This window comes from Podarcis tiliguerta (assembly GCF_965153285.1).
Source record: "Podarcis tiliguerta genome assembly, chromosome: 2".
Taxonomy (NCBI): Eukaryota; Metazoa; Chordata; class Lepidosauria; order Squamata; family Lacertidae; genus Podarcis; species Podarcis tiliguerta.
This window is the reverse complement of record NC_139535.1, coordinates 57,530,608-57,555,462: the sequence shown is the minus strand read 5'-3', so window position 1 is coordinate 57,555,462 and position 24,855 is coordinate 57,530,608. Positions and strand designations below refer to the sequence as shown.

Genomic DNA, 24,855 nt, shown 5'->3' with positions numbered 1-24,855 from the left:
CTGCCATGAAAGGTGAGATATAAAAGTTTTAAATACTTAGAACCTAATTTTCCAAATCCATATATTATTCCTTTGTAATTGCCCTTTACATTCTTTTATAAGGACAAGATGTAATGCTCTTGTCTGGTTCACACCCAACTGAGACTTAAAACATTATGAGGTTATTTCATCAATTTAAATGATATATCTCAGATGAAATTCCCATGTTTTCAATGGGGCTTACTCCCTGGTAAATGTGTTTAGGATTGGAGCCTTATTTTCATGTAGCTCTGTGTAGGAAGTGACAAAAGAAAGAAAATTCAGGATAGTTCAGTAGACATGATAATGGAAAATGAAATGAAAATGTAAAGGACATGGGATTGTGGGGTGTCAGGGGAATGAGGGGGCTTGGGATCCTATACAATTGGAAGAACACCAGTGGTGGTGAAAATGAGGCTCTTAAATTGCCCCAATAGTTTATGGAAGATGTAAGTGTAATGGTATCAACTTTATACACGAATGAATCCTCAGGAAAGAATGGAGAAATAATGAACAAAATATGTAAATAATGAACATATGAGAAACAATATATAATATGAAAATGCAACTTAGTGATTAAACATCACACAGAAGAACAATGTGCAAGATTAAAAACAACTAAAGCTTTACTATTGCTGACACCCACATTGGCCTGCCTAAAACTTCACCAGCCCTCTAGTTAACATTTACTACATTGCTGTCCCAGCTACATGGCCTTTTACCGGTAGTTTAAGAAGAGAACATGGGTACAAATCCAGAGTGAAATTCCAGGAATCAACCTTAGAGGCATGTTACTAGCAATCAGTCCGGTGTCTAGCATATGGGATCCAGGGAAATTAGCTCAGGTATTTTTAAAAATATATAAAAAAATTGAAGTCCAAACCTCACCTAAGAATGCTTACCAACATTCCTGACATGTCCTGGTTCTCGGGTGTCGGGGGAATTTTGCCAAATTGTCAAAATGTCAGGGAAAATCTGGAGATATGGCAACACATTGGAAAATGTAGCAGAAACAGCTCCAAAAGCTTAAACAATTTGGGCTTGTTCCCCAAACAGCTCAACAATTTTGTGGGTGTCAGGAATGTTATGTTTTGAAATATGGCAACTCCCTGCTTAAGTCTAATCAATGCATGAAGGGGTTAATATACAGGAAGCTGTCCTGCTAGGCTTAGTTACATCACTTCCCCTCACCTGGGAGGAACTAGGCAATCAAGTTTATTATTCCATTCCCCAGCCTATCAAGGAAGCTCAGCATGTGAAGAGGTTTGAGCTGGTTGCTCCAGCAGCTGGCTCTCATCACCCATTCTTGAGTTTGTAACTCAGCCAAATTTTGCTGCCTGTGCGACTTTCTGAAGCACACGAATCTCACCTTTGGAGAGTTTGTAAGTAAACCATTTTTAATTTGCCAAACATGGTCATTTTCCTATACTGGGGGGGAGAGAGAAACTCTTTTAAAAAGCAAAAAAGCTTTTTAAGGGGGCATTTTGGACGCGACTTGAAAGGGCATATTTTAAAAGTCTAACAGCCTGTGTTTCCACACTTTGCTGTTTGTTCTCCTTGATCTCTCAGTGGGTGTTGATACCATCAACCACAATATTTTCCTGTACCAGTTCTGTGGGTTGGGAATTGGAGGCATAGTGATATAGTGTTTCACTCTGCAGTTTTAGTTTAAGAGACTATCATTGGGGGGTGGGGGGCTTCTGCTCAGACCCATGGTAGTTGTGCTGTGGTTCCATCTTGTTCCTCATACTCTTTTAACAGATGAAACTGCTGGGAGATGTCATCAGGAAGTTTGGGGTGAGGGGTTACCAATATGCAGTTAACACTCAGCTCTGTTGCTTCCTGCCATTGGAGTCCAGTGAGGCTCTGTGATTGCAGAGTGCCGATTGCCAATTCATCCTCCCTCAGAGGCAGGTCAAATGGCAAGGTAGCTCAAGGTACAGTGGAGTGATTTGCTGAGCATAAACTCAACAAAGTGTGAACATAATAAAAGTCCACCTACTCCAGCATTCTAGATTGTTTCCAATAGCCAGGTGGTTCTAGCCTGCTCTTGAGTTATCTTTTCTCTTACCCAGAACTCTTGCTCCACATCTCTTATTCCATAGCTCATAGCTGTTGATAGACCCATGAAATTGTCTAATCCTTGCAATAAATCATCTAATCTAGCAGTCACATTAGCGCGAAGAGTTGATCAGTAGTAGGCATGGAAGGAAAAAGGATCCTACTGCATAAATAGACAAAAGGTGGTAATGCTGGTGAATATCAATATGCTACATGGCTAACTGTAAACTGGATAATGAAAACCCAGAAGCCCAATGGGACTGTGCCAGTTAAGGTGTGTAAGTTGTGCTGTTGGACAGAGGAGAGAAAGGGAACCTTGTCACGTGCTCCTGTCAGTTCTTGCATCATTATCTACTGGGTTCAGGTGGAATGTAGAAATGGGAGCCATCGTGATCAACTCTATAGTTTTGCTCTGCTGAATCCTTTCTGCGTGGTCCTTAAAGCAATGCTAATAGCATTGCCTCTCTCAGGCAGGTCAAGAGCTTTTGAAAAAAATCACAGCTACATGTTGCATGGATAATAAATATGATAAATAGTTCCCAGGCTGTGTGATTACATAATGATAGCCACATTCATTCACCTGTCTATCAAAAGAACTGCATTTAAAGTTTGAGCTCACCTCCCATGGGTCCTGAGAACTGCAGTTGGAGTGTTGGTTTATACTTTTTTCACGTTTTTCTCAACAGTGGGCTAAGTGCAGGGAGGTTAAACATGAGTCCCTTTTGCTTAGTAATCCATTAGCTAATGGGTATGTAAGACCATCACTAAGTTCTGTTTATTCTTTAACACCATTAAGGAACACCTGCTGTGCAGAATAACTCACCTGCCAAATAAGAGTGATAGTTGAAATAAAATATATATTAAGAGCTGTTAGAAGGTTGCTGTGTATTGTTTAACACTCAGAGGGCATGACTGGGATCGAAAGAGGAGCAAAATGCTACGCATTGACACATGGGAGCCTGAGCACATTCCTAGAAATATTATTGCTGGATGACTCTAGTTGTCTGTAGATTCTAGCAGCAGAGATCTTAACGTGTAAATCTGTGGCTGTGCTTATTCTACAGGCAACAGCTTTCTGAACCACTTTCTAAAGCTCAGTTTCCTTAATTCCAAAGACCTGAAGTGGAGGCTTCTTGTGGAATATTTGAGATTATTCTGAAAAAAATGCTTTGTGTGACCTGGTTCACCTCTGAGGTTGCCAAGAGATGTTTATGAATGTCCTGTCTTCAGTCTTTCATCATTCACCATCTTTTCAATGGTCTGCCTGCTTGCATGCCTGTGCTTCCACAAAACCTTATGACACCCTACAATGGGCTTTCCTGTAAGTCTAGGGGGGGGGAGCTGGAGCTGCCCAGTGGAACTGATCATACTCAAGGCGTCAGCCAAGTTGGACACGTGGGTGGGACCACTCACCTGACATCACACTGAAAGCAAACCATGCTGGCAAAGGACCAGCACCTTGCAAGCCACAGGTTGTTGTGCTTTCATAGTGTCATGCATGGGGTTTTGCAGGTGCCACCAATCTGCTGATGGGTGGTGACTGCAACCCGCACTTCCAGCCCATCCACGTCTTTACTTGTGTCACACCCAACATTGTACATTAGGGCCGCAGGCAATAGGTTCTGCACGGCTGCTGTAAGTGCAAAGGGTGTGTGTGCTGCCTGCTACTCTTATTAGTTCCTTGATTTGTTTTAAGTGAAGCCATTTTTGTTGTTAAAGAAATCAGTGCCTAAAATGTTTTTAAGATAACGTTTTTAAAGACATCAACAGAAGACATTACATTGTTGTGGATAAACTAGCAGATTTCCAGGCCATTGTACTGTCTGGGGGTCTAGGAGCAAATTTAGCTTAAAATGTTGCTGAACAAGGGGTATGAACTATTATTCTTTCCTTGACTAGCATGAGCACAGACATCCAGGGGAAAGTGAGGAGCCATTGTTGTGAATAGGCTATTACCTTATGGAGCTCTGCTTCTACTTTCTTTCTTTCTTTGATCTGGAATGGCATCATACTCTAACATTACAAAGCAGTCTATTCAGGATAAATATGCTAGCAGGATTTCATTCCTGCAGGAAGTTCCCATTGCCATTTGAGAGGCTTCAAGTGGTACCATTAAGCTGTTGCCTGATTCATGGGTTACCTTTGCTCTGATAAGGTGCAGACTGCGGGAGGGGGGAACTGATGTGGGAAACACTCAAGAGGTCCAGCCTATCCCCACCAGTCCTCCCTCCCCCCCTCCCTCCCCCCCCCTCTGTGTTTGTCTCCAGTGCAGCACTGGAGCCACTCTAAGGGAGCAGCTTTGTGTCAATAACCACACTGGAAAACTAACATACAGATTTTACCCTAGTCGCCTTTGATTTTATTTATTTTTAAAGCATGTCAGTTTTCCTCACTCTTCATTTTTCCAATTATCTGTAACAAATAAACTATGGTAAAATATCTCATGCAGGTCACTGCAAATCCTGAGGGTGTTGCTATGTCAGGAGGGCTTTCCATAACATAGCAAGTTGAAAGCAGGGCTAATCTTAGCCATTTTGGAGAACTTAATATTTATTTTACGTTATTTCTAAAACGTATAGGCTGCCCTTTGTCATATTAAAGTGACCTCAGCCTAAGACTACCTAAGACTTCTAACTCACTCCAAATGCCTGAGACAGTGGCATAGCGTGGGTTGCCAGCACCCCGAGCAGGCAAGCTGCCAGTGCTACTGGAGCACGGGCCCCCGAGCCAAGAGGGGCAGTGCTGTGCCACCTGCCTGCATGCATGCATGTGGGGGGGGGGGAGAGAATGGCCAGCTGACATGGACTTTGGCGGGTGAATCCCACCAATGCCCACAGAGAGCAGCGCCAGGCCGGGCCACGCTGGGATTGCCCCTTGCCTCCCTTCCTCTGTCCACGCTCACTCACCGTGGGCCTGAGCTGCTCTGCCACCTTCGCTAGGGTGGGATGGGGATCCCTATAGAAGCTGGTGGACTGCATAGGGGTTTCTGGTTGTGCCCCCTCAGAATTTTGCGCCCGGGGCCATGGACCCCTGTCCCCCATGCTACGCAACAGGCCTGAGAGAATGAGGCTGTTTTTATTTGATGGTGGAATCTCATCAGAATTTCCACTGTCTGCGCCTCCAGGAGGAAGGTATCCCTCACTTGGGAGGGCCACACCAGAGAAGGCCCTCTGGTGTTATCACCACACAGTGAGCCAAGGCCAGTGGTGAGAAAATGAGAAGCACTCTGACAAGCCAGCTGTGAAGTTTGGGATAGATGGAATCAGTGGCGTAGCGTGGGTTGTCAGCACCCGGGGCAAGGCAAGTAATTTGCGCCCCCTAACCCGGAGCAAGGCAAGTAATTTGCGCCCCCCCCCCACTGCACTGTCCCTCCCCCAGATAGTCCCTCGCTCTCTCTCTGCACCGCACCGCACCACACGCCTGGCACCCTCCCCTCCACAGTGGGCGGCGACCCGGCGGCTCGGATCGGATTTGCACAGCCAGCACTGCAGTGAGAGTGAGTGAGCCAGGTAGGGGCAGAGAGCTGCGAGTGCGAGCGCCCCCCCAGATGTTGCGCCCGGTGCGGCCGGCCCCCCTGCACCCCCCACGCTACGCCACTGGATGGAATGGGAGATGGTGTGGTGACAAATAGTTTGTCCTCAGGTTGTATTTATTCCATCTAAAGTCCACCTTTCTTCCAGGAAGTTCAAGGCAGTATCAGTTTAAATGTTTTCCATGCTTTTTATTGTTGTTGGTTGGGGTTTTTTTTGAATTAGTATTCTTCTGTTTTGTTGTTTGCTACAAAACAGGGTGGAGTAGAAATATTAATTTTGTTGTTGTTTGGTGTGTCCCCCATTTTATCCTGAAAGCAACCCAGTGAGATAGGTCAAGCTTATGAGTATGTGGTGAGCCCAAGGTCACCCAGTAAGCATCATGGGTGGGTAGAGCTTTGAACCTGGGCCTCTGTTTTGGTCTGCCACTTTTACCACTGCACCACAATGGCTCAGTTTAACTATTAACTCTTGCACACCCCTTGCACTCAGTAGGCCCACCATCCCTGACAATTGACCATGCTGAGTGAGGCTGATGGGAGTTGGAGTCCGACAACATTGGGGAGGGGCACAGGTTCCCTACTCCTGCTGTAGACTCAGAGATAAATCTAAAGTTGGACATTCTCTCTCTCTCTCTCTGTGTTTGTATTTTGTGTGTGTGTGTTTGCAGGGCTTTTTTTACAGCCGGAACTCACCAGAACTCAGTTCTGGCACCTCTCAGGTGGGTGACATTGCTATTATAATAGAACAAGGGAGGCGTTCATGGTGAGTTCTAGAAAAAATAGCACTGTGTGTTTGTGTGTGCACACACGTGTGTACACATGCACAAATAAAATCACAGATATGACATCGTTTGATAAATATAGTCTCTGACATGCTGGTATGGGAGAGGTCACTGACAGTCATTAAGTTGTAACCTGCTGACAAGAATTTGAAATTCTCTTCCAGAAGTTTGCCAGTAGTCACACAAGTGATGTAATCAGAACACCTTGAACTTGTGGCCATATAAGCAAGAGGCATATGGGGGTAATAATACATGACAGGAAGAAATCAGAAAGATTTTGTATTCTATATTAAACATGACTGTGAAGGGCAATAGAAGTAATTAACCTGGGACTTTCTGCATGCAAAGTAGGCAGTAGTGCTCATCTACTAATCTACAGCCCTCCCCATATGGTGAATGGCTGTTCGTGCTTCAGATTTTATTACATGTTTTGTGTATTTAGGCAGAATTGTAGACCAGCTCCAGCCTCTCTCGTGAATTTACTATCCCAGGTGCTGGAGTGAACATTCTCAAGCTAATATTAACCAAGCCATTCAGATTTTGAATAAATTAAAACTTGTTCTATCTCTTCTATGAAATGGATGCTCATCACCTGTTCCACATTCATCAGTGACAGATTTAGACTGTGGGCTGCTTCACATAATCACCTTTTGGAACTAAACTTATAACACCTACAGTCCCAAATGTAAAACAAACATTTGGAAAACAAGTGGTTCAAAAACTCTTGCTGGTGATGCTTTTGATGGATCACTCATATTCACCACCTCAATACTGACAATACTAAATTGTTCAACTTCCCTTCACATTCTGAAGGTCCTGGGAGCCACTTAGCATAGGTTCTTGGCAAGCCAGTAGTACATGTCTGTTTGTGTCTCTCTCTGTGTGTCAGTATTAGAAACTGAAATAAGACAGCTAGGAGCTAAACCTAGGTTATGGGCTGTTATGTACTGAGCTGAATAGGATCCAAAAGGCAGCAGTCTGATTGGTCCTAGAACAATAGGATTCAGAATGCAGCAGTTTGATTAGTCCACAGGAGCCACTCAATCCAGCTCCAGGTGGAAGTGAATCCGCAACCTGATTGGCCTACAGGTGAATCCCGGAATTAGCCAATCATGTGGGGCCCATTGTGTAAATAATGTATATAAAGCAGACATTCTGGGGGAACTTGCATTCCTCCTCACCACTATGACCTGAATAAAGAGCATGAAATCCACTCTCGACTCCAAGTATAGTTCATGGGCACAACAATGAAATGTGTAGGTGCGCTTTTTAAGTAACAAGAATACAGTGCTGAAACTGAATGAACAGCAGATAAAATATGTTCATTTTTCACATAGTCTAGTCCTTCCCCTGCCCACTCCCCTAATATTCTTAAGAGGGTCTCTTCTCCAGTCTTCAGAGAGTAGCTGGAAGTGGAAAGGCAGAAAAAGGTGGTCCTTTCCTTCCACTCTGCAGTTTCAATCTGAAATCTTAGGCACAGACCTGTGCCCAGAGCTCAGAAACTGCTTGTACTAATGAAAAATGTGCCTAGAACAATGGGAGTTTCGAACACTGCTCTCTGTGTGTTTGTATTTACATACTAATATTCTTCATACCTGATAAGTCGTCTAAATCCACTACCTTATTTTGGTGTAGCTTCCAAAATGATAGTGATGTGACCATCAAATTATAGTAACAGAGGGAGCAGTAATTTGAAAACTGGCATTCCAGGACACTGTGGGTACAGTACAGCTAAAGCTGTGTATGCAGTCCTTACACACTTACCTGGAAGCAAGGTCCGTTGAATACAGTGGAGTTTACTTCTGAGTAAGCATGAGTTGGGACTGTGCTGAGTATCTCATTGTTTTTAATGTGGGTGTTAGACACATATACTTACTTCTATCCAATTGAAATATAGAGAACTTTTCCATGTTGGGTGAATCACGGCGTAGTACTATATTGTTTGATAAATAATGATGTCATGAAACTACCGCCTCATTAGATGATCACATATCTCTGTACTGTGATTCATGGCCTTCTGAGGCATTTTCGGTTGCCCAATACTCTTCTGTTTTGAAGAACGGTAACCCTGTGGCCCTCCAGATGTTGTTGGGACTACAACTACCATCATCCCCCAACCACTGTCTGTACTGGCAGGGACTGATTGGAGATGGAGTCTGGCAAATATCTGGACAACCTTAGGTTAGCCACTTATTGTATGTGGAGCAGCTTTATACTGAGTCAGACTACTTGACCATGTACTATGGCCTACTATTGATGGCAGGTCTCTTAGGCCTTTGGGTCTTTTCCACTGCTACTATAGGAAACCCTTTTATATTCTCACAGGCAACCTTAAAATGGGGTTAGACAAATTGATGGATGATAAGGCCTTTTCATTGGCCTATCAATGGTCTATATGGATGTATACAACCCCCTCAAGATCAGCGGTAATGTGTTCCTGAATGCCGGTTGAGGGAAACAACAGCAGAACAAGACTGTTGTACTCACTGCTATTTTTCTAGAAAAAGAGGTGCTGGAACTCACCATAAATGTCTCCCTTGTTATCTTATAATGTCAATGATTCCCACCTGAGAGGTGCCAGAATTGAGTTTCAGTGAGTTACAGCTGAAAAAAGCCCTGGTTGTACCCATGTATGTGTGCTTCCAATGGACATCTGGTTAGCCACTGTTGGATACAAGATACTAGACTTTGGTCTGATCCAGCAACGCTGTTTTTACATTCTTTTAGTGAGATCCCAGGACTGAACCTGAGACTGCCTGTTTACAAAGTATGTGACAAACCACTGAACTATGCTCCCTCCATGCACATGAAGCATTTTCCAACACTGAAGACATTGGGCTAGCCACAAATGGACCACTTATGCGTGATAGCTCCTGAGATGCATAACAGAGCCCCAAGATCATGGTGGTTCTCTTCAGAGCTGTAAGTACAGAATGTATTTCCCCCCCTACAGCAGATTTATCATAAGCAGCCCATGATGCATTCTTCCCCCTATTTTTGCTGCTTCATATTTTACAACAGAATGCCAAAGGGGTGTCCATTCCATTGCCGCTGTCTTGACATTCAGCACTTTTCGTTGTCTGTCGACTTCGCAGAGCCAAATGAATAAATACACAGCCAGGAGCTGCACTCACAGACAGGAAGTAACTTTAATTAAATATTGTGAAAGTTGAAAAGTTTTTACAGCTTGAATTTCTGCAAAAAAATTATAACAATCTCTACAGTAGTTAGTTTTCTCTAACAATAGAACTGTACAGTGTGTGTGTCTATTCCAAAAGGTTTAGTTAAGAAGGTGAACGATTAGTAGATTCAGAGATGACTTCATTTTAGATGCAGCCTGGTACACTGGAGAGGAAATGGGCATCCTCCACACAACTCAGCCAATCAGAGGCTTCCCTTTGTAAAGACTGAAACACGGTCATTTCCACTTAAAGCCATATTCTGTTAAGAGCGGCATCTTTAAGAATCATGTAAAAGTCATAGGATCTATTTGGGGCAGGGAGATTTTTTAAATATAAATTTCCTTTTATCAGCGCGCTATAAATACTTGGAGAAACAAATTCTACCTATTGTTCAAAGGATCTTTGGACGTTGAAGGAAAGGGGTTATACATGTATATGACTTTGTATGAGTGTCTAAACTGGTGCAACTCTGTCTGAATGGGTTCAGTGGAGGGCATCACTGGACAAAATATGGCTTTAAATTTGATTACATTGCAGTGCCGTTGCTTACTATGTGAATTAGAATAAATGTTTGAACGATAGAGAAGCAATACATTGATATTCCTTATATTTTCCAGTTTCTTTATATGTGAGTGTGTTCTTATTGTTCTAGGGGCAAAAACCTTATGGATTTTTTCTTTCTTTCTTTCTCGCCTCCCCCCAACCCCACTCCCCTTCCCAAAAGATCACACAGTGATATCTGAGTGAAATCAATTGCAAAATTCAAACAGGAAGCATGCACAGTTGCAGCATTGTTGCTTGGCTAGAAAAAAGTCACATTGTCTTAAGGTAACAAAACAGTTCTTTTGTGCTTTTCAAATTCCTTTTTTTCTCTCCTTAGAATGTTAGTGATGATTGACAGTTCTGGTGCGCAGTACAATGTACAAGTGAAATGAATATGATTTGCATTGTTAAGGCATCCAATCTGCTGGTTTATATTCATGTGAAAGACAGAGAAATATACAAGCAGACAAGAAAGAAAGTATTTTCATTGATTTCTATGAAGTTTCTCCCCATATTTAATGCACAAAAAATGCGTCACTCCAAAGGGGAGAGATTCCATGCATATTAATAGAGTAAAACAGCATTAGATTTTTTTTATAAGCCTCAAAAGCAAAGGATACTTTTTTAAACCTACATAACTAAATGCTACAAGAATAATATGCTACCTTTTGCCATATATTGGGGAAAAAAACCTTCTTAACTTACAAATAATACAAAAATAGACAATGGCTTTTGAGTGAAAATTAAACCAAAATGGAAGCATGGTTTAAAACAATTACTAAAAAACCCTATAAATGAATTGTATTAAAATCACATTTAAACAGCTAATACACCTGTGAATGACCAAACAAATTAGCACTTTTCACATAGCAAACATACACAATAAAATAAACTGGGATGCTGCAGGGAAAAAGCAATGTACAAATTCCAAAGATAAATACATTATTTATATGGATATTTTACAAAATTCTTCTTTTTAAAAAAGCTTTTTTTTTTCTTTAATTCCTTTTGCAAGCATGTGCAATCTTAAAGGTAGTGAGCTCATTTTGCAAAATATGCAGTAATTCTCGTGTGTGACTGTGTATGTGACTGAAAAAACTGTCTTAAGACATTAAATTGTATAAATAGAACAATAACTTTGGCCAAAAAAAAAAAAATCACCCCAAAAGATCTACAGTATTTATAACTACATACAAAACGCAATGGCAAAGGGGGGAAACAATCAGGTAAATGCATCCTTAGAGGTTTTCTGCACCGTCAACTAAGTATGCTCCCTACATAATGAGAGCTAAATTCATGTGAGGGTTTACTTTGCAAACCTTCACATAACACTCTGTCTCCTCCGCCCTTTTTTCATATTTTAATTTTCTATGTATAAAAAAAATGCCACTACCTGTTGCTTAAGAGAGAGTATGTCGCAAACCAAAAGGGTTGACTGATATAAAAGCAATCGCAGCTTGATACGGACATGTCGTTTTGTGTGCATGTGTGCTTCTGGGCCATCTCTGGGACAGCAGGATGAAGTTGTCTTCTGGCCCCTGGCCCCAACAAACAAAACCAAGAACCCCATGTAAGTAGGCTAGGAAATATATTTCCATTGAGAATATGCAGAAATGCAATGAAGTGGCTCACGTTTGTGCCTTTGTCCTGCCACACCAGATCCCAAAGAGATTTGTATGTGTAGACAGGGTTAAACTGTACTTAAGGAGGCCACTCATTTGGAAAAGTTTGATATAAGCTAAAGACAGAGAGAGAAAGAGAGAGAGCCATGCTAATCTAATTCTGCAGTTTTTAGCATTATATCCAGAGGCACTGGGTTTTCCAAGGTAAAAGGTGGGATATGCATGTCCTTAGCTACACTTTTGCTAATTTTTCTGTCTTGCATTATTTACACAGTCACCTAAGTACAATATTCTAAGAAAGATGCCCCCCTCCCCCCCAAAAAAATTTCTCACTGCCTCTAAAATGGAATCCTAATGTGGTAAGTGTGTGTGCATTTATGTGTGCATATGCACGTGTGTGTATACATACCCCACAGAACTACACACACCTCCCAAGAATGCAAAACATCAGATGAGTGAACTGTCGCTGGAGGAGTAACACAAATAAGCCAACCCTTAACTGGCACTGCCATTACTCTTCTAAGGAAAGAAAAACAACCACCACCCCTATTCTGGCACTTCTACTTCTGTTCCACACAAATTTGTTTTTTTTTTAAAAAAAAGTGTTGCCACTTTATTTCCCTTCATTACACCTTTTAAAAAAGAGTCCCTAGTGATGGCACCCCTTCTCCCATTATGATTTGTAAAAGACAAATAGTGACTGAGTTAATCGAAAACCAAGAAGACACAAGTGGATTTTTCTTCATGACACAAAATAAATCTCTCCCCCAAGAACCTAGGATAGACAGCACAAAGTAATATCTCCCACTTGCAGGCTCCGGGTAAATTTCAGTATTATTTTGCAAGGACGGGTTTCCCCCCCACCATTTTATTTTGTTAAAAACATTGCAATTATTGTGAGATTCTTCCTTTTTTCCTTAATAAGGAAGAAAGAGAGAGAGAGAGAGAAAGGCCTGAGTTAAAAGTTCCGCTCTGGGACTTGTGTCAGACTTTGTTCTGAAGCAGAATCCAAGTTCTTCATTAGTAAAATTCTTCAAGGCAATCCTTTCACATGGGGGGAACTATCATGCCAGATATAGCTGTTAAATGGAGGAGAAGAAAAAAAGAGAGAGATAAATCATTCTGTAAAAGAGAACATTCCAAATATTTTCTAGCAGTTCATTCATCTGTGTTGCAATTTAGATTTTTATTTAAGCATGCCTAATTCTGTGCTGGATTTAGGCCTTATTTCATATGTATATGCCCAGAATTGTTTTTTAAGAGCTTGGGATAATACATCTCCCAAGCATATTTAATGTAATGTAATTCCCATGTAATGCTTACAGGAGACTTACATCTTTAATTAAGACACATGCTTAATGAAGGTCAGTCAAAACTTCAGTCCAAAGTTCCTTAAGCTTTGAGAAATCAGTAGAAAGTTTTACAATAATCAAGCACATTTCAGTAAAAAGTCTGTTCAATGGCAATTAAAATCAACATTTTATAATTTTTAAAAAATCTGACGGCTGCTTACAAATATGGTTCCTCTTTTATTTGTTTTAAAGGTAGGATGATAGGGTGTCGTTGTAAAGGAACTTGCAAAGACTAAAATGTAACTGCAACATACTTTGATCACACAGAAAACTCTCAACTGTCAAACTGTAACTTTGGGCAATCCTTAACCCCCAACCCAACATAGTCTCAAACTATTGTGGCCATCTATACAATAACATAACAAGTTCAGACCAAAGGTCTCTCTAGTCTAGCAGCCTGTTTCTGATGGTGGCCTGCCAAATACTTCCAAGAACCTGCAAGCAGAGCACTAAGGCAATTGCCCTTCCCAAATATTGTTGCCTCCACTACAGTACTAATATTCTGAGATATACTCCCTCTGGACTTGGATATTTAGCTATCCTGGTCAATAGCCATTGGCAGACTTAACCTTCATGAAAGTCTCTAATCATGTTTTCAGGTCATCCAAGACAATGGCCATCACAACTATTTGTGGCGGTGAACTCCATAAGCTTGATGACACATTGCATGAAGAAGTATTTTCTTCTGCCTGTTGTGAATCTACTGCCAGCCAGTGTCATTGGGTGAGCCCAACTTCTAGTGTTATGGAGCAGCAAGAAAACGTGTATCCATTTTGCCAACATCATGCATACATTTATAATGTTCTGTCTTCTGCATGACTTCAAGCCCTTGGGTTTCTATTTTTCTTGGCAATACACAAACCCCCTGATCTCAAACAAGCCAGCTAGTGAACAGTCCAGAAGCCCTTGCCTTTTTTTAGCTGTATAAATGGTTTACACCTGGTTGCGGTGGCATTATGCTGCCGCAATTCTGGCCCACTTGGAAGCAATAATGTATGCAAATGTTGAATATATGAGTCTCTCAGGTTGTGCAGTTAGCTTGCCAGCTGCCACGATGTATGTGTGATGTTGGCATTGAAAATTGCCATGCTAGGAGGCTTGCCCGGGTAATTAGGGCTTGCATAAATTACCACTGCTATGAAGGAGCTCCCACCACAAGGAAGCAGTAACACCACAGCTGAAAGCTATATATCCCATTCCAGTTCAGCCCTTGAAAAGATGTCATTTGTGACTGATAAATAATTTCCCACTAAAGTTGAATTCATCCCCCCCCCCACAAAGACATCTTCAGTAGAGTGTTTTGTATCACATGGTGACTCAAATAACTCAGCCCAGTCTTCAGACAAATTAAGCTAGAGTCTTTCCTTTTAAGCCAGTTTAAAATCACATTGAAGCCAATGGGACGAAATTGACTCACTTCAAATTAATCCATTCATGCGTCAGGATGTTTGGACATTTAGACCTAGAAAGATCTGCAATGATAATCTGGTCTCAGCCTTTCTATGTAATGCCCAAAATGACCTAGTGTAAGGAAACACATCCTTAAGCTGGGAGTTACATATGGTTGGTGGTGACTGTGGTCACAAGGTCACCTCTTTAAAATGCCAGCTGCATACCATCTCAAACATCTGGGCAGATTTCTTGGGGAAGAACTCAGACCCATAACTGATTCAAATTCAGTGTGCTTTAATTGCAGTCGTATTAATTTGATAAGAACCAAGCAATGTGAAAGACTTGCAGACCAGGGAGTGGGAAGGAATGTTTACTCCACAAACATCGCCATATGTGCATGAATTACAAGACTAATCAGCAAGAGGGAGGCAGTTTAAGCAAACAGCAATGACTAAATGAAGTAAAACAAAAGACGAAAGGATGAAAATAAATTATGCATTTGGAACTAGGCATCATAAGGATATGACCTGTTGTGGTAGCACAACAGCCATTTCCTTTAAAAATAAATCTGGAGTCTCTCTCCTGATTCTTCAAAAGACCAACATAGTGTGAATAAAGCCTTTACAAGCAACGTATTTCTTTAATCTCTGATGAAACTGCGATCAGAGATTTTGGAAGAAGGAACACATATAAGAATATGGTCACAGGTTAAACTTTGCACTGTTTAACATTTTAAATTCTGAATGTTTAAATATTTATTGAAAATCTGGAAGTAGCAGGAAAAATGGCTTATCCAGACACTGGAAAGCTATTACTATGTCAACAGTTTTGGAATGATCTTGATATTTCCAAACTAGAAGAAACATTAGAACATAAGAACCACCTGCTGAGCCAGGCCAAAGGCCCATCTAGTTCAGCATCCTATTTTCACAGTAGCCACCCAGATGCCTTATGGGAAGACAACAAGCAAGACCTGAGTGTAACAACACTCTATGCACTTACAATTCCAGCAGCTGGTATGCAGAAGCATATTCATTCGACAGTGAAGGCAGAACATAGTCATTGCTAGCCTTATCCACCATGAATTTGTCTAGCCAATTGGTGGCCATCACTAGGTCTTCAGGGAATGAATTCTACTACATCTTGTGAGGGCAAATTAATTTTTTGGAATGAACATTTACTAACTGCTGAACGTCTCCATGGCATTAGACCACAGTACTTGAAAGGCTGCCTTTTTCCACACCAGTTTGCCTCTTCACTGAGGTCATCTTTTGAGGCTGTCTCCTGGTGCTTCCACCAACTGGGCTGCAGTGCAGCCATGGGTTGTGACCAGGAAACCCTTCCAAGACAAGAGTGGGAACCCATTTTACATTCTGACTGCCATATGCCCTTCTTAGCAACTTTTTGGGAACCACATGCCGGTGGTGGGAAGAGCAGGAGCAAGGGTGAGCAGTGGAATGATATCTTAAAAATCAGCAATAAAATGGGGAATTAAGCTTAGAGCCACACTAAAAACTTTCACAGGGTTACAGCCATAACAATGACTATGCATTTACGCATTATGCCTTTTGCCCATTTTATAAGCTCCCCACTTCCACACTGAACTGCTATGTATAATATTTGCAGAATAAATACAGTTTTATGTTTTAATTCATACTGGGGAAATTATCTTGTACTGCTGTACTGGATGACCCTTGCTCCAAAAAGCATGGTCAAAATTAAAGGGTCCAGGAACTCACCAGACCAAATTTCATAAAAATCATACACAGACTTTACTAAAACACAACTTTACAAGAGAGAAAAACTCCAAATAATCACACAGATTAAAGTAGCTCAGAAGGTAAGAGAACAACAAACACTAACTTATCCAGCTAATTAACATAAACGCTTACACTTAAATCTCAGTAGGCTGAGCAACAGAACAAGGTGCTATCAAAAGCCCAAATAGATGCTGACCTCGGCTTGGCTGGCTGCTGAGAGCTCCCACCAATCCAGGTTTTTTAGGAACTTAGACCATGGGTGTTCACCTCTTCCACCCAATTACCTTGTGACACTGGCCTTGAAGCCTTTTACAGGAGACAGCTATATGTAAGCTCATTTCTTCTGATGTTCTAACCAATTCCCATAAACCAGTCTTAAAGGGGCGATAGCACCACAACTGCCTACTACTCTATGGCACCACATATACCAGACTAATGTTGTAGCCCAGATGATATTAGGAATTCTTTCCTAAGAGGTGGTTAAGGCATTCTGTGTCCAATCAGAGTGGTGGCTACTAAGATTCTTGTGGATTTTGGAAACTTCAATAAGAAATTGCCAGACGTATGGTATCATGCTGGGTGGGAGAAACTCTCTGTGGCTAACCTGTATCAATTTTGCACTTACTACACCTTACCCTGTATAGGTAATTTTGATTGTCCTTTCTAGAACATCATTATTAGGATGTTAACAATAAAGGAGCACCTGGAAGTGAACAAAATGTTTTTGCAGATTTTCTGTATTGGGCATTTGTTAACTCTGCAATGATTTTCTAAGCAAATACGATTTCTCCTTTCAGGAAAGCTTAACATTTCACTATAGCTAAATGCAAGAAACTGTGCCAATGGAAGAGAAATGGAATATAACACAGCATAAGTGTAAGGTTTTCAAAGTACAGCTACCATTACTATTGCTGAAGAAGCCTAATACTTCTGAATTAAATTACAAGTCAAAAGGCAGAATGACGTTCGGAATTTCTTTCTGCTTAAAAGGTTTCTTATTTCCATTCTGCCAAGGCCTTATCATGCTACTTTTGTACTTTAAGTGTCTTGGTTACAGGACCACCTAGGCTTTTTTTCTGGTTCAATGTGAAATTGATTCTGAAAAGGGAAATATCGCAGGATTCCCCCACCCAAAACCTGACAAAAGCAAAATGTATTTTTACAAAAACAAAATGAATGGCTGTTATATGTCTCCATCATGTTCTAATTTATATAAGGATAACCTACGATGATGATCTATAAAAGAAAAAAAAGATTTCATTCTATATTCCACACAAAAACTGTGTGGTTAAAAACACCACTACCAGTGAAATATGACTTGTTCTAATGAAGGGTTTGGATCAAGCTGCCATGGGAGTTGGCCTACAACTCCCATGATCCCTAGCTAGCAGGGCCAGTGGTCAGGGATGATGGGAATTGTATTCTCAAAACATCTGGAGGGCCGAAGTTGAGGAAGCCTGTTCTAGTAGATGATGGTGATGATGATGAAGATTTTATTATATTTATACCCCGCCTATCTGGTATGTTACACCCATGGTTTTATTCTCATGGATATGGCTTTTCACACTTGGCATGATTATCTGCAAAAGTGCATGCACAATTTTAGCAAAGCAGATCTGAATCATTGTTGCACAATGCATGACTACTATTCTTGCAATTATGTATTAGAGAGCCTATGCAAAAACATAGACAGTGGTATAAATTAATACAGGTTTGTATCACTGCTGTGCATTGCATAAACAATTGCTTTAAATGTACAAAGCCTTGCGAAGGAAGTGATCACTTCTATCTCCAACAGCAAATACGAGCTTTATTTTGGGAAGTGAAAATCACTCTGATCATGTGCTACCTACACAGCCAGTGTCTTAAAACAGGAAATCTAAAATCTCGGGCATGGCGAAATCAAAAGCAACAGTTTGAAAACTCCTGCTGTTCTATTTCTCTGCTCAAGCAGTAGTAAAACTGGAAGGTTTTAGGTCTGCAGATTTTAATTCCACTATATTAATATACAAATCAATGTCACTGTAGTGAGCATAGCTGCAAAAATGGAGAGGACTACTAGCCAAACATTGAGCGTGACCCTTTAAATCTTCCACTAAAGCAGGAGACTGTGTTACTGTAGCTCATTATTTGCCCTGTCACGCTCTCCCTCCCAGGTGTATCACCCAGTAGGTGAGTAAGGCGGCAGAAGGAGCCTCACTTGTCTTGCCTCCTGTTAGGAGATTTAAAGGACTATGTCTGTTATTCAGATTGGTAGGTGGGTGTCCTAACTGAGGTTACTAGGAAAGGCATATCTGTTCATAGACCAGAGCTCACTTGTTGATCAGATATAAGGCTTGTGTCTAATATATCGTCCATGATTAGCAATATGCTGAACTGACACTTTATGACAACTATGTTTGACCCATACTATTTCTAGAAGGAGGTCATAGCTTCTGTAACCATGGGGGTGGGGAGCTTACAACTGAGAATGCTTCCCAGTTTAAACTGCAAATCCAAAATAGTGGAGGGAATGTTAAAGACGTCTGTGAGTTTTCATTTTCTTTGGGCGCAATTTTTCCAGCATAGCTCCCTTGAAAACTTCATTTATTTCATGTAAGGCTTGCATAAGCTCAGTTCTTTATAGAGTGTATACTATATGGTTAAAACAACAACAACCCCACTCTGACTTGTCTTAGCCTTCAGATTTATGCCCCTGGATTGTTCTAGTACACAGGGTGAAGCACTTGGCTTTAGGCATATTAAGTGCCTTTTGTTTATGAATGAGCACTTTTCATTCTGCTGGTACATTTAACATTGAAAATGTTTTCATCTACAGTTGCAAAAGCTGGCTGCTCACTCTCAGAGATTCATGACATGACCCAAAAAGAGTCTCTGTTATGTGTCTATTTAGGATAGGCGATTTCTGAATTAAGCTCATGGAAAGTGGCTTAAGGCGATGGGGCAAAAAAATCTACTATTTGTCACCACATTCTGTGAAGACAGACAGACAGATAGAAGAAAGAAAGTAGGCAGGGGAAACAGGTCTGGGTGAACTACAGCATGCACCAGTAACCTCTTCTACCTCTGGCGCAGTTTGAGGCAGCTGGTGATTATGAGAACTCTTCTTATCTAAGTGAGCATGAAAATGTATATTCCTCTCAGTGTTTCAGAGTGTGGTGCAGTAATTATGAGGGAGGGTTAGGCACAGTAGGGCAGGTGTACAACAGACACCAGCAACCAGTGAACAGGGCAGATTCTGCTTTTATGGTGTATAACACACGTGTTAATTCCCTCTCTCATTGGCTGGATGTGCAGCCCAATGCATCTATGACAAGTAATGTTATAGGACATACAGACAAAACACAGCATTTTTATCCAAATGTGGGCATCACCGTATTTGTCCCTGAACAAAAGGAAATACAATGACAACTGGGGACTTAAGTTCAGGGCTGATAATGGGTGAACAAGCCCATTCAGAAGCTAAGCAGGCTTCTGACGCCAAGTTGAGGGTAGACTCGGGGCAAACTTCGAGTGCTCTGACAACTTATAGTTGGCAAAACTGTAGCTGACCATAAACACTCATCACTTTTAAGTGAATTGTCCCTTGCTGTCTTAGAACTAATTATCTGAATTTTCCTGCACACACAAGCTTCCTTCCTATCTACATTGATATCTGCAATGTGCAAATTAACTATAAAAAAGAGGAAAAAATGAAAAAAGAAATTTAATAATATACTATAAGTGACAGGTGTGTGGCCACAAAGCCCCCTCATTTGTAGGAGGGCTTCAAGGTGAAAATCTCAGATGACTATCTAAAACAGGCATAGGCAAACTCCAGCCCTCCAGATGTTTGGGACTACAATTCCCATCATCCCTGACCACTGGTCCTGTTAGCTAGGGATGATGGGAATTGCAGTCCCAAATATCTGGATGGCCGGAGTTTGCCTATTTCTGAAATCCACCTCAGTTGGCTGTTTCTCATTTCCCCAACTGCTCCATGTTGAAATGTAGGATAGACAATGTCAACACAACTGTAACACAGAAAGCAGCAGGCCTACTCTGCCAGTTAGTTGGTTGCTTTAGTGGCTTGGTATGTATTATCCAATATTCCTGATCCAAACTTGGCTGTGATAAGCAGTGATCCATGTCTGCTCCCTTTTGGAGAGTGCCTTGTCCATTTTGGTACACTATGAAAGCTAACAAGAGACCCAAGCACTCTTCAAGTGGGACTGCAACACTGGAGGAAATCATAGTGCAAAACAGGACTCTCCACTTTCAGGAATCATGGCATGGACTTCCAGGCACCCACTAAATTTCACCTGAACCTAAGGTACATAGATAGGTTGGAAATCCATAGCCATCTGATTGCTCTATATGTGAATGATATAGAAAAGGGGTGCAGTATTAGGGAAAGTATCAGTTTAAGTCAAGGGGATGACATAAAAGTGTAGGTTTCCAACAGCTGAAGAGGTTTTCGAAGAGACACGGGGGTTTGCAATATAAATTAGCTGACATCCAGAACATTAATCACAATGAGCTAATGCCATACAAGAAGCTGGGAAACCTTACATGAATGTAGAACATGCCATATATAATTTCCTATCATATGCAAAGCAAGTGTTGCTGTGGTTTGCTTTCTGTGATGAACCCCCACAAACTTTGCTGCTATTAGTAGAGATATTCCACATGTGGACATGACAAAGGAAAAACAAAATTAAAAAAAGGAAGGGAAGATTGACTGACGTACTTCAGGAGAAGGCCAGACCCTGGAGAGACCCTGCAGTGGAGTACTTGCTAGAGTCCACAAAAGACTGGTCTGATAAAAGACAACAACAAGGAATAAGAAAGGAAAGAAAGAGAAAGGCTGGTATTAGTAAGCTGCAATATCACTCATTTTAAGCAAACACTCAGACCATGCTTTAAAAAAAAAAAAAAAAAAAGACACAGCATCTCAGTTCAACAGGGCAATGAAAGCAGGCTGTTTTGCCAAGCAAGGGAATGAGGGCACTTATCAGTGACACATACAATGCACAGGCCACATTGTAGACTGCCAAGGCCTGTCACCCTTTGGATGAGATGCAAGAAACAAAGGTGCTGTAAAACAGTATGATGCCCAGGTTGGCCTACCTTGCAGGCTATTCCCATTGGTGCTGGTACAGGTGGGGGGAGGGGAAGTCTGCGGTCTAACAACAGGAGCAAAAGCACTCTTCTGTTTCACTGCTGAGACCATGTTGGCTGGTGAGAAGGAGAAGATCCCGGAGGAGCTGCTACAGTTAGAAGGGAGACTAGTGGAGGAGGCCATTGTTGGGCTGGATGGCACGACTAGAGCAAAACAAAACACAGAGGAAATACTGGTATCAAGATTTTAAATGGAAATGCAAAAAGGCTTGAGTTTCGAGGGGGCCACCAAAACTTCTTTAGCAGATGCCCTGAGCTCTTGGTGGTTTTGTTCTCATAACATCTGATTGACCCTTAGCATGGCGTTCTTGCCAACAGCTATTCCCTTACTGGAAAGTTGAAGCCAGAATCCCAGGTCACGTGGGAAGGAGAGCATGGCATGGCTCATTCCCATGGCTTCCCATAGGATCCAGGGCTTCTGGTATTACTTATGAGGTGGCATGAAATCATAGAATTGTAGAGTCATCTAGTCCACCCCCCTGCAATGCAGGAAAGCAAGAGAAAGCAGCTCTACCATTCTGTGAAAGTAACATCAGACAGGTCCCCATCAGCACTCTGGGCTATCTCACAACCTCCACGTATCTTGAGATAGCTCATTAAAAATGGTAACAACTGTTGCCTCTGTGTCGTTTTCCTAGAGAGAGTCAACTTGTCAAAACTGAATGTCTACACTCTACTTCACGCCCCATCTGCACCATACATTTACAGCAGTATCATACCACTGAAAACAGCCATGGCTTCCCCCACAGATTCCTGGGAACTGTAGTTCGCTAAGGGTGCCAGGAGTTGCCAGGAAGACCTGATTCCCCTCACAGAGCTATGGTTCCCAGAGTTACCTGAAAAGAGGGATTGAGTGTTAAAGCACTCTGATAATTGTAGCTCTGTGAGGGATCTCAGCACCCATAACAATTGTTCCCAGGATTCTTTGGGGGAAGTCATGACTGTTTACTTTGGTATGATACTGCTTTAAATGTACAGTGTACATGGGACCTCAGACAGCACTGGTGGAAGTTAATTGTGCTTCCCCGGGTGGTCACACAGCTGCATCCAAGAGGCAAATTCAATAATCTCTTACAGTCACAGAAAATATTGGGGAGCAGTTTTCGTAATTGACAGCCTTGCATTCTCTGCAACTTTGGAAGAGACGGTGTTCGAAATTCCCATTGTTCCAGACACACTTTGCAATTGAATTTCATTGGCACGAGCAGTTTCTGAGCTCTGGAAGCAGTACTGAGCCTAAGATTTCAGATTAAAACAACAGAGTGGAAGGAAAGGAGGACCTTTTTCTGCCTCCCCACTTCTAGCTACTCTCTGAAGGCTGGAGAAGAGACCCTCTTAAGAATATTAGGGGGTGGGCAGGGGAAGGACTAGACCATGTGAAAAATGAGCATAATATTTTAGCTGCAGTTCATGCAATTTCAGCACTGTATGCTTGTTATAAAAAAGTGTGCATAGACATTCCATTGCTGCGCCCATAACCTAGGTTTAAGGTGCCATTTAGCTTCTAGCTTTCATATCTCATTTTCTAACACTGGGAAGGAACACCCCTAAATGTTTAGCCCCATTGTTTCAGCTAAACAAACTTGTGAAAGTTTCTTTTATTCCTTGTCTCCATTTCATTAAATTTTTGTTCTGCTTCTCCTGCAACTGAACCATGTGTTTACATGTGTAGGAGGAAGTCTCTAAATAAAGACACCAAATCCCAATATTCTTCTTGTTTAAAAAATAATAATAATGAAAATGTTACTTTTAAAAGGAGAAAACTAAAACTGGCTGTTGTTTTCTTCATTTGTTTTTGGTACAATATTATTTTAGTATCCAATAAATCACATGACTCAGGTTACAGTCCAATGAGTAAATATCTGCACCCTCATTTGGGGCTAAAAGCTACTGAACTCAGTGGTATTTACTTCTAAGAAAACATGCACAAAATTTGGCTGCCAGGCTGCAAATATATGCACACTTAATTGGGACTAAGCTCTACTGAACGTCCATTTGAATAAACATGCATAGGATTAGGCTAAAAACATTCCTTAATTTTGCCAACCATTTTTGTGATTTTCAACCTGTGATTTTCTTCATTCTGTCAACTTGCCTGCACAGTCATGAAATTTTGGGAGGGGCAGTTGCAGACAGTTTGGAAACAGTTTTCAGTATCAACACTTCATGCCTTAGCCATGTTGGCCAGGAGTGAGGCAGTGTGTGTGCGAGTGTGAGGTGGTGGCGGCAGAAAGCTCCATGGTGGTAATAAGAGTATGCATGCAGTTATTTGCTTTGTTCCTGGTTCCATTATTAATAATAATTAAATTAGCACACTGCCCCCCCAAATTTGCACCCCCAAACGGATCTTCTCAATTTTGTGCCCCCTTGGCATAGCGCCCTGTGTGGGAGAACTGCTCACACCACCCTAAATCCAGCGCTGCAGTTAGCAACGAAGGTCAGCCACAGCTTTTTCCTAGCTTGTAGGATAGTACATGTTTGAAATTTCTAAGACGTCACATTAAACCATAGATGGAAACAAACAATGGTTTCACGTGAAAGCCTAACATGCTTCTTGCCTTGCTTATCTCCTGCTCTTGCTGCTGCTGAACCACCAGGAAATAATCCAGCCTGGTTTGTCATGAGGACCATGTCTAGCTCATGGTTTGTTTCTCTCCTAGCAAACCATGAGCAGTAGCCAAAGTTCCTGGCTCACTCCTAGTGGTTTGTTTGGGAAAAGCAAACCGAGAGCATGTTTTCAGATGTCACAGCAAGCCCAATTCAGGAGCCCTGGAAACTGAGAAGCGCAGCAATAACTTTTTTAGTGGTATGGACCATTCACATTAAACCATAGTTTGCTTTTTAATGTGATGTGTGACCTGGGCCAAATCAACTACTTTGGTTTTGAGAATTGCCTTCTTTTTCAACTTCATTGGCATTTTGTCTAAAGATAATTAATATATTTTGTGGTTGTGGTTGTTGGTTTAGAGCAGCTTTCCTTACTTAAAGATAATGCCAAGTTGCTCCAGAAATTTGGGTTCTATTACTATGAGAAAAGAGAAGAACCTGGTTAGCTGGACAAATTACTTATTCCCCCCCCCTTATTTAGAAGCTGTTTATGTTTAACTGTGGTTTATGAATAATTAAATGGCAGGGGAATGAAAATTTAAATCAGCTGAACTTGAGATTATTCTTTTATTTGCATTTCTGAAGATAAAAATCACCCTCTCAGAATCTCGGTGCAGGAAACTGATATCATATTTGTGAACACTGAGGAAATCAATTAATGGAAATTAAACGTTCAAAGTTTCACAGTCTGACAGATACAATCTTGGTCTGGAGTCACTCAGTTCCTGCAAGCACTTGTTAAGGCGCAGCAATCAAAGCACCTAAATTGAATTGCTACTATACAGCAATTAGTTTATTGATTTAATTAAGGATGCCACCTTTCTAATTCTCAGGTCATGATTGA

At 41.4% G+C, this 24,855-nt stretch overlaps 1 protein-coding gene and 1 long non-coding RNA gene across 10 annotated transcripts in view; one reads left to right on the top strand and one right to left on the bottom strand.

Moving 5' to 3' along the window:
• The first annotated feature begins 1,037 nt into the window (after positions 1–1,037).
• Positions 1,038–12,329, top strand: LOC310669846. 2 transcript variants are annotated; one of them, XR_014507418.1, is made up of 4 exons: positions 1,038–1,400; positions 2,255–2,353; positions 9,121–9,315; positions 10,300–12,329. It is a non-coding gene; the product is annotated as an uncharacterized lncRNA (long non-coding RNA). The 2 variants fall into 2 exon arrangements; XR_014507417.1 differs by lacking the exon at positions 2,255–2,353.
• Positions 9,524–24,855, bottom strand: part of EBF1 (EBF transcription factor 1) — a 370,285-nt gene continuing 354,953 nt past the window's right edge. For 4 of the 8 annotated variants that reach the window (XM_083423165.1, XM_083423166.1, XM_083423167.1 and 1 more), the window contains exons 15-17: positions 21,354–21,548; positions 20,974–21,042; positions 9,524–12,819 (exon numbers count right to left, since the gene is read on the bottom strand). In XM_083423165.1, the coding sequence (XP_083279291.1) occupies positions 20,975–21,042; positions 21,354–21,548 (263 nt within the window). In that variant the 3' untranslated portion in view covers positions 9,524–12,819; position 20,974. The remainder of the gene's footprint in view (positions 12,820–20,973; positions 21,043–21,353; positions 21,549–24,855) is intronic. The other 4 variants (XM_083423169.1, XM_083423170.1, XM_083423171.1 and 1 more) reach the window with 1 other exon arrangement.